At 37.1% G+C, this 10,244-nt stretch overlaps 2 protein-coding genes across 3 annotated transcripts; both read right to left on the bottom strand.

Annotated features, from left to right (window-relative positions):
• On the bottom strand, positions 1–4,877 carry sh3bp5la (SH3-binding domain protein 5-like, a). Its single transcript, XM_089121092.1, has 7 exons — positions 4,797–4,877; positions 4,275–4,522; positions 3,669–3,731; positions 2,417–2,545; positions 2,126–2,284; positions 1,547–1,720; positions 1–710 (listed from the first exon to the last, which is right to left on the bottom strand). The coding sequence occupies exons 2-7, from the start codon at positions 4,500–4,502 to the stop codon at positions 150–152; spliced, it is 1,314 nt and encodes a 437-aa protein (XP_088977218.1). The 5' UTR covers positions 4,503–4,522; positions 4,797–4,877; the 3' UTR covers positions 1–149.
• Positions 4,878–5,008: 131 nt separating this feature from the next.
• On the bottom strand, positions 5,009–10,166 carry mgat1a (alpha-1,3-mannosyl-glycoprotein 2-beta-N-acetylglucosaminyltransferase a). Of its 2 annotated transcripts, none has more exons than XM_039669356.2 (3): positions 9,916–10,166; positions 7,766–8,700; positions 5,009–6,317 (listed from the first exon to the last, which is right to left on the bottom strand). In XM_039669356.2, the coding sequence occupies exons 2-3, from the start codon at positions 8,417–8,419 to the stop codon at positions 5,619–5,621; spliced, it is 1,353 nt and encodes a 450-aa protein (XP_039525290.1). In that variant the 5' UTR covers positions 8,420–8,700; positions 9,916–10,166; the 3' UTR covers positions 5,009–5,618. The 2 variants fall into 2 exon arrangements, with proteins under 2 accessions (XP_039525290.1, XP_039525292.1); XM_039669358.2 differs by having other exon boundaries at positions 9,791–9,929.
• Between the last annotated feature and the right edge of the window lie 78 nt (positions 10,167–10,244).

Below are 10,244 nucleotides of genomic sequence, written 5' to 3'. Positions count from 1 at the left end.
TATTATTATTATCATCATCATCATTCTCTTTTGTCTTTCTCCTTTTCAAGTACTGATAAAAAGGCTCAACAATAAATAATATTTAAGAGTTGCTCTGTCAGTCAAGAAACACCTTCCTCGTGTAAGGAAAACATGATTCATGGATGCTCTCATAAACTGACACTTCTCATGTGTTGTTTGAGAAACTCCTCTGAAATGTCTAACTTTTTAGGACATTTTTTACCGTTCTCCATCTCGTCTCTCTCCCCTTCCTCCCCTGAGAGACTGACGTTGCTGCTGAGATGACCGAGGTGTTCGACTGAGTCATACTTTCCAAGATCGGAGATGATGGTCTGGAAGCTGACGTTGGAAAGAGAGTCTGAACCAGATCTGGTCACCTCAGCTCTTCCCATGTCCACCCACCTGGAGTTTTGATGCGTCTCCACCCACTCTCTGGTATTAGTCACGCCTTCTTTCCCATCCAACCAATCGCTTGGTCTCGGGTAGCCTCCACAAGCTCCGCCTTCGGTACCCGTGCTGCTGATTGCCTCTGCTCCAACAGGAGGGCTCCGCCCACCGCACGTTTTGATTGGTCCGTCCTTTGCTCGCTCCTGCTCCCTCTGGGCATGAATCTCCTCGCTGATTTGTTCCAGGTGGCGCAAGGTGCTGGAGTAGTTCAACTTGGCTTTGGAAATATGTTCCTCCAACTCTAAAATTTTTGACTTGTGCTCCTGCAAAAACATTGTTGACTTCACATATTTTAACTGTGAATGGCGAATAGTAAATCTTAATAAATCAACCACACACCATATTAATCTACGGTAAATAAAAATTGTCATCATTTACTCACCTTCATGTTGAGCTATGGGGTTTTATATATATATATATATATATATATATATATATATATATATATATATATATATGCGAGTGTGTAACTGGAAATAAATATAAACTAACTAAAACTGAAATTAAAATAAATAAATAGATAGCAACATTATGTAAAAAAGCACATTACAAAATGACAAAAAAAATATTAATAACATTCCAATAAAAGAGAATAAAAAAATAAGCTATTTTTAGGAATTCAGAAGTCTTGAAATATTGCGCAAAAAATAAAAAAATAAAAAAAGAAGTAATATGGGTTTGGAAGGACATAAAGGCGAGTAAATGATGACCGGATTTTCATTTTTGGTTAATCTATTCATTAAATTTGACTAGGTATGGCCATATTTTTCAAAACCAACACCATACATTGGCATCCTTTGTAAATATGAGCAAAACTTACTAACTATGAAAGGGGGCTAAGATTAAGTTTTTTTTCTGGCAGTGTATGTAAATATGATATGAGATGCAACTTCAATAAGCTAAACTAAACATTATAAGAAAAGATCCATAGCTGTCATCTTGGCAAAGAGAGGTTGCACAAAGTATTATTGAATATCTTGAATGAAAAACTAATTTTTGATCAATTTCAAAAATAAGTTCACACAGTTCTGCTCATATTTACCAAGGCTGCCGATATTTGTGGAGCCCACAGTACAACTGTAATGAGATCGCAACACACCTCTAGGATGTCATTGAACTGAGCCTTAAGCTCGAAGTAAGACTTGGACTTCATGATGGATCTCTTCAGTGACTTCTGCAGCTCCTGCACGCGGGCTTCGGCCTCCTGACACAGCTGGGTGACACGCATGTGCTCGCGTTCACTCTTCATGCGGTCCTCCTCCGCCTCGTTCACCTGGACACCCCAGATAAAGTTTTTTGAACTGGACCTTGTTCTCTTTGTACTTGCAAATTCTATGGGTAATATGGGGGGTTAATTGTGCATTTGTTACATATTGTTATGTACATAAACAGGCTTTTGTTTGTGCAATGAGCACATGCTTGTTATTTTTAAGGCATGAAAATTGCAACAAACCACACACAAACATGCACATTAATGAATTTATATATATATATATATATATATATATATATATAAACACACACACACACAATGTACTTGCAAAACTATGCAGAATGCTATTATGGTACATTAATCTGTCAAGTCAGCTCAGTAAGAAAACATGCTCAAAGTTCGTTAGGTTAGAAACTTAACTGATTGATAGCACTTGATAAGAGAAGCTGAGGGAAAGAGGGATACCTTTGAGGTAGCATGATTCAACATCTCTTGCCAGGTTGGATCCAGCGTCTTGACTGCAGTGAGGCCCTGTTCAGCCACATGGACCATCTCTCGAGCAGCCGAGTGCATGGACACCGCTCTCTCAAAGCTGAGCGCGGCTTTCTGGGTCTCCTGCTGGGCCTAAGAAGAGTGAAACCAATCATATTGTAATGAAGAGACAATAGGATTTTATCAGATGAAGGATGTGAGGATAGCCTTTGGAAACACAGGCCTTTTTCCAGAAGGCTAAACAGAGAGTGTGTGCCCGGCTACCTCCTTTGCTTTCCTGCGTGCCTCATAGTAAGGCCTGGCCTTCTCGATGCAGGACCCCAGTTCTGAACTTTTCGCCTTGAGTTTAAGCACAGATTCATTCATTATCCTCCTGTGACTGGACCGAGACTCCTGACAACAAAAATAGACACTATTCACAACAAGTTAATAATAAAATAAAGTGTGTATCAAGCAAGACCAATTGTTACTGGTACTCTTGTTTGGCATCCAAGAGAGAAAATCATAAATCATATAATCTGCATTATATAGGGACTAAATAATATTATATAAGACTAAAACCATAAAATATAAACATTTTTGTTACTTGAAATAAAATAAAAGTTATCTGAAATAAAATACTTTTAGAAAACTATTTATTTCAGCTAGTTGCAAAGAAGGCAACATTTCCTATTTTCATTTCAGTTTGCTTGTCTTTATGCACTAAAACTGATATAAAATTAATAAAAACTACATAGACGTATGTAAAAAAAGACAATAACAAAAAATATAAAAAGGCCACATTAAAATTACTAAAACTTTAACATTAAAATGAAAACAAAATATAAAAATAAAACCTAACTCAGAATATTAATAAAAACTATTATAGCATCTCAATGATACTAAAATAACACTATGCTTAATGTTTAATAATCAAGCTAGGCTAGTAGCAGAAAGGTTGCTGAGTGGATCCCAAGTATAGTCTATCTAAATCCTAAGATTATAATCATGTACACTGAGTGTACTCATTCTTGATTAAAAGTGTCAAGTGTTTAGTGCCGCAGTTCACTCTGAAAAAGCATATCTATGAGAAATCAAGATCAATAAAAACGCGACATGAAATACACTCCATTTTATTCTTCGTAACAAGGAGTTATTGCGTTCACATGCTGTCTGTCATCGGACAAACAAGAGTTACAGTCTGGAGATGATCAGACAAAGATTGTTTTTTTTTTGGGTGAGTAATCCCATGAACAGCCATGGACCGAAGACCACCTTCCAAGGTCAGGATTTTCATTAAATTGCCAAACCCTATCACATACCCCCAAAGCACTAGGAATATACAGCATTGCTGCATGGGACCATTTTGTGAAACTTTTGCTTGTTTTGTTTTTTTAAAGCTTAATGTTGGTCGATATATGCATGAGCACGAGTGGTAAATTTTCTCCTTTTGTTGTCCGAAAAACAACTGTATACTGCATTACAACAACACCAGGGTGTTTTTTAGGGTGAACTATGCCTTTCAAAACACACATACTTGGAGTTCCAGTTCCATCTTGTTGATCTCCTCGCTGGTCTCATTCAGGCGCTCTAGTTCCTCCTGGACACAGAAACACAGCAGATGACAGGTTAATGATCATCGGTGTTGATTTAAAAGTTTGTGGTTCAATATAAAATAAGGGAAGACCCATAAACCGACGATTTTTTGAGATCATAATAACTACATTAAAATACATTTGGTAAAACTTTATAATAACGAACATTATTATTATTATCTAATGTTTTTATATATATATATATATATATATATATATATATATATATATAGCATAAGGGAATAACGGGTGATTTTATGACATAATAATAATACTGAAATAATAATAAAAAAAACATGTTTGTCTAAATGTTTGATTGATAGCACATAAACAGAAATGTCAATTTTATTTTGTTTAACGTTACATCCATTCATAACTTAACGTCCACGAACTTCAAATCTGTCAAAACATATTTTTTAATTAATTAATAATTTGCAAAAGAGACACAAGATATTTAATAGCTTGCTCGTGGACGGCTTGGTTTTGAATCAAAAATCTGAATCAATAACTTCCATGAACAGTGTTGTAACTTTCACATGTCAGTGTACCTGTATTCTGGGATCCAGTTCCTCCTCGGTCTGTTTACCATTAAGTGAGTTTTCATCTGGACATGCTGATCTCTCGCAGTCCTTCCTCTCCATCTCTGTTTCCTCGGATTCCCCATCAGCTTCTCTGCCGTCATCAGTCACCCCTTCATCCGTCTCATTTCCTCCTCTCTCCTCCACTGAAGTTGCTCCTGAACCCGCAGGACTTTCACGCAAAGCCGCTGGATCCATTTACAGGCCTCTATAGATAACTGTGATCAAATGTTGCCGATTAACAAGGCGCAAACTATCAGATCGAAAGCGAAAAAGAGAGTTAACGTCCCTCCTGTCTGTATATTTTAAATGTTTTTGCCTTTCTTCATTTCTTTGGTAACGTTACTTAACTTTCTCGCTATTGCAAATGACTAACGTTATCAGCAAATAAATAAACCGGACTGACAAGTTTAAAAGTTCCATTAAAGGTAATATGGAGATTACATGACCAAAAATCGTCTAAGGCCATTCATTGTCACAAATTTAATTTACCCCATGGTGAACATCGCATTGCTTTCGCCATTCAATACTTCGAAATGAGATACAGGCGTGAGGTAAATAGAAAACGCGAAACCAAACCTTTTAGGACTTTCTGGGTTACTGTAGTCAACGTTATGTAACGTAATGGCGTAGGTGAGCATTTACGTATGTAACGAGTCTTTTGTGTGGCTAATAATAATTTTTATAGAAAATGAGACACTTGATTAAATTTAACAAAACATTTATTTTCCTCTCAAAAATCCCCGTATACAAGTAAAACACCAAAACATAATCATGTTTTTTTTCACAATGTTATGAACCATACAGATGATTTAATAATAAAGACAGTCCACAGAGGTGAATCAAAACATCCTATATTTAAAGGCACTTAGAGCAGTATTCACAATTAAAAAAAAAAATAAGAGTTACTTTTTTTAATCATATTTCACCCTAATTTTCAGTTCCTAAACAAACATACGTTGTGTGACAAATGTATAACAGGTCATATAAGATTTCAGTTTAATCTGTCAGTGTAATGGAGCGACTAATCAAAGTTCTCACGTAAATGCTAGTTTACATTATATATACACATAATGAAACCTGAGGAAAAAGTCTGAGTGATCAATTAATCTGTTATTGTCTTTGGCATCATATTATCTTCATCCTGAAACCCCTCTGGACGTTTTTCCATCATAAAGCAGCATAATGGATATTTAAGACAATTGCTCTCATGAATGATGTGAAGGGAATGATGGTAACAGATAACATGCTATATTATTTTCATGTATTTTGCACCTTAAAAAAATAAATCTTGAGAGGTAGGCACAGCCCACCTCAACTCCAGCTTGGATCATATTGACTCCAACCAGCAGGTGGAGCTAAATAGACTCTCTTTCCACGAAAAAGGAAACTGACAGCACCTCTATACCCAGCTCGTGGGACTCCTGACTTCAGGTCGTCCATTACGCCAAGACTGCGAGCCAATGCTTTAAAACGATCAGGACTAGAATACTGCACCCGAAAGGGGCCAGACCCAGACAGTTTCCCACTCTGCAAATCTTCCACAGTGACAACCGGAGCCCCGTAAACCTCCTTCTCAAAGCTCTCATCATATTTATTCTTTTCTAAATAAGACAGGTCCATTTTTGTAAAAGGCACAAATTCAGTATTGAGCTTGATAAAACGGAGGTACTTGTCGTAAAACTGCCCCAAACTCACACCCTTCCTGCCGAATGTTAAAGTTCTGGATATTTCAGGCCTGATGCAGGACCTGTCTCTGCGTTGATCGGGGTGCCGCATCCAGTCATCCCAAAACGAGGCCGGCCATTTTGGCTCAAGCTCTGCCCAGAGGTCCTTTGTGAGCATCCAGCCTAAGCCTGGGAAAAAATCTGTCCTGTACAACAGGCTCGCTTTTCCAGGGTCCACAAATCCTTCTCGGCCATTGTCATTCCAGGCAGACACGCACCACAGAGTTGGGTCTGATTTTAAAATTGGATGAAGTGATCTGAAGTACTCAAAAAAATCTGAGGACACCTGGTGAAAAATAGAGCAAACACACCATCAACAAAATAAAATGTGAATGGGACATTCTTAAAGAGTAACTAAACCCTAAACCAACTTTTTTTAGTTAATGATCTGTAAGAATGGATCTTTATTAATACCAGTCATTGATTCGAGTAACTTTTTTGACATTTGTGTATAAAGTGTTTTATTTCTACAATATATGGTGTAAAAACGTCTTAGTGCTGTCCTCTTCAGGTTGAACGGTGGCTACTGCAGTTGAATTTTCCTATTGGATGTTCCGCACTTCGTTGGTACGCCGGTTTCAGCTCACCACGCTCTTGGTACGAGCAGTAGTATAAAAACCAGCTTGTTTCGTCAAAACCAGTAAGGAGTTGGAATTGTGAGTATTGAAAACGATCAGGATAGAGAGTTTTAGCATCTATTTCGTCCCCTCTATCTCCGCTGGGGTCTGCCCACTTTTTCAGCATTTTTCAAATATTGCCAGTGGGTGGAGTCAGGCTCTGACCAGCGGTTTAGTTACCCTTTAAAGGAATACATTCACCCCCAAAATGATACACAAAAGGAGACATTCAGAAAATTGTGCTGAAGCATTCAAAAATGCAAAACACATCTATATAAGTATTATAATGTGGTCCCTATGGCTAAATGCCAAGTCTTCTGAAGTTAACCAATGGCTTTGTGTCCCAATCAATTGGAAAATTAGCTAATTATTCACTGAAAATCTTCTCCTCCAGTGAAGTGATACTCTGAAAGATCTGACTGAAAATAATTATCTATTCACAAATAAGACATTGCGTCTTCTCTTATGAATTTTGAACAATACCCGTTCTTCTCTTAGGGCAAATATTGACTATTGTGTATATGTATACACACACATTCACAAAAGCGTGTGTGTGAATATGACTTGGAAGTAAATATAAAAATGCATAAATAAATTGTGCAGACACATACAAAGCTATTTTATGACTTCACAAGATTTAAAATATAGTACAAGAGTCTTAGCAATCATTTTCAAGATACTTTTTTATGCTTTTACGGTTTTATTAAAGCTTGAAAAATTCAGTCTACTTTCACTGTATTGCATGCTTAAAAAAGTATTAAGGCCATTGCACACTGAGTCCAAAATGTTCGCATGCGTTTTTTCGTATTCGTGATTCGGTGGCTCTGAATTCAAAACACCATTCAAACTGCTTGCTACGGATGCGAAAAACGCAGAAAATCAAACCCGATTAGATTTTTTTATGACGGGCGAAAGTTTCGAAGGCATTGTGCAAGCGTCATTGACATACCATAAGGTCGTATTTATTTTTTAACGTGCGAAAAATTCCGACGCAAATTTTGGACTCAGTGTGCAAGGGCCTTTAGTCTTAAAAAAAAGTTTCTCTTTGTGTATAATCTTTGAATTTTGGATGAACTCTGTGACTTTATACAAACAACATGCATTAAAAGGAAGTTACCTCCAGATCATCCTCCACAAGGACAACCGTTGAGTACGAAAAGGTGTTGAAAACCTGGTTGAGCGCCCAACGGTAATGCCGCGAGATTTTGTAGTAACCCTGGAACTTCTTATGCTGTGTGGGCACTGAGATATCTGAAAGATCAGGCTGTTTGATATGGGTCAGCTGACTGCCATACGAGGCGATCACATCAGATGTTTCTGCGTGTCCACAGTCCTGGCTCACTATGATTGGGTAGAGCTCGGCCGACGGTCGGTGCTCAAAGAGTTTGTCAAGACAGCGTTTCACTGTCACACGATTACAGGCAATGACTAAAATAGGGATGACCACCGGAGATGAATGTTCTACATTTTTATTAGCAGCTGTCACACCGCTTTTGTTCTCCCAAACTGTCCACTGGTTCTGGATTTGCAATAGGATCTTCCTCTGCGATTCAAGCTCAGCTTCAAATCCATCGGCTAGGCGCATCACCTCATTCATTATACTTGCGAACTTGCCTCCTACGGCTCCGTCCCCAGTGTTACTATGTTCTCCATGGCTGTCCAGAGACCCTTGACTGGAGGGGCGTCTCATGAAGACAAATATAAGAATGACATTCCACGCTACAAATATAAAAGCACCAAAAATAATAAGAGACCTTCTCTTGGGGAGCATGGCCTGATGCGGGATGGGACAGAGGATTCAGGAAGGAAGAAATGGATGGAGATATAAAGCGGGCATTTAGAACAGGAGGGTTTGATGGATGGATGGCTAAGAAGAGTCTTGTAGATCTTTGATTTTTTTTTTTTCACATGCTTCGCATTATATTTTTTTAGTCAGTTGTTACAAAAGTAAAAGAAATTTGTAACAGAAGGTGAAAATAAGGCATATTCCAGGTTTCAGGATTGCGATATAGGTGTTATGGTCCAAAGTGACAAAGTGACTTTCAGCACGACCTGTAAAATAAGCAAGATAAACAGAGAAAGGTCACATGTAATGTTTGCCAACTGTTCTGAATCAATATATTAAATTCAAGTTTAAGAACCAAACAGTGGAGAAAGCTTCAGTTTTTTCTCATTTGAATCACTTTTGCGTCCGTGTGAATGTTACAAACTAAGAATGGAAAAATGTCCACTGCTTTTGCATTTCAACGGTGCTGGTGCACAATTGTGCATAAAAACGTTTGATTTAATGCAAAACACTTAATTTAGTCAAGAGGGTCTATCTTTTTTATACAGTTATGTGTAGCATAGTTTTTATTTACAACATTGTACATTTTCACTCTTTACACATTATTCACTGAAATCTCAAATGACATGTGGTACATATTATTTAAGTATCACTGAAATATACTTTTTAATAATATTTTGATTTTGTACTATTTTCATATATTTACACATTTTTCATTTTAGTTAAGGTTTTCATGATCTGTGTTTTTGTCAATTCTATTAGTGAGTTTTAAAGATATGTCTATGCAGTTTTTATGTTGGTTGAAGTTTAGCTTTTACTGTATCAAGTTAAACTAAGGAAAATGATCATTGTTTTTTCTGATAATCCATGCATTAGGGGATTTTATATGAAACCGTGACCGTGTCCTGTAGTGTAATCCTATTTTAAACATTTTGTATAATTATAATACGATTTAATTAATTGGGAGACAACATCACATATTTGTACTTCAAAATCTGTTATTTAACTGCAACTAATTTGACTGCTACTTCGTTTAAATAATTTAAAATAAATAATTTAATAGCTAACGTGTGATTTAAAATGATGGAAAATAAATAATGACTTTTTAGAGCATACGTAAGCTAATTTACACATGTCAACTAGCTTGCATTATGAGAATGTATCATGATTAGGCTATGCAGTACACCTTGGCTTGAAATGATACTAAGATCAGTTTCAAAATGCACTAAAGTTATTGTTCAATTAGTCAATGTTATTGGTTGAAAATATATGAAAGGTACCCCATTGTATAGTAGTATGCATTGAACAAATATGGAAACGCAACAAGCAGGCTCGTCAGTCGATCAATAATCTCACCTGTAGCTCATCCAGAACTCCCCCAACCTCAAACAGTAACTAAACCCACCTGTTTATCACCCATGAGAGATGAGTTTAAGCAACACAGAAATGCGTCTAAATGCCAACATGCATATCTGACTTACACAAGTCAACGCGCACTCATACTCTGTCATGTTTCCCGTCTTCCTTAGTCTGCCTGTACACTCATATTTCCGTCGCTTCAAAGATTATGTCCAATTTCAACTAACTAATCCAAGTCAATTATTTGAATATGTGTGGATTAGACGTTGAATAATCCTTAATTTGAAGAGCTGTAAACTTCCGTCGCGTCTACGGTACCCTTCATGCTTCGCTCAAGAATGTAATAGAGTTCTTGGCTTGACTTCCGGGTGGCGTCATTTTTAGGAAGTCCCTCCCCCGCCTGTTTACCTTTAAGGAGAAGATACGTGTACATAAAACGCATTTCCTTTGT

The sequence above is a fragment of the Pimephales promelas genome, chromosome 16, assembly GCF_988280905.1.
Source record: "Pimephales promelas chromosome 16, fPimPro1.hap1.1, whole genome shotgun sequence".
Lineage (NCBI taxonomy): Eukaryota > Metazoa > Chordata > Actinopteri > Cypriniformes > Leuciscidae > Pimephales > Pimephales promelas.
Note: the sequence above shows the minus strand (reverse complement) of the source record. Positions and strands in the feature narration are given on the sequence as shown.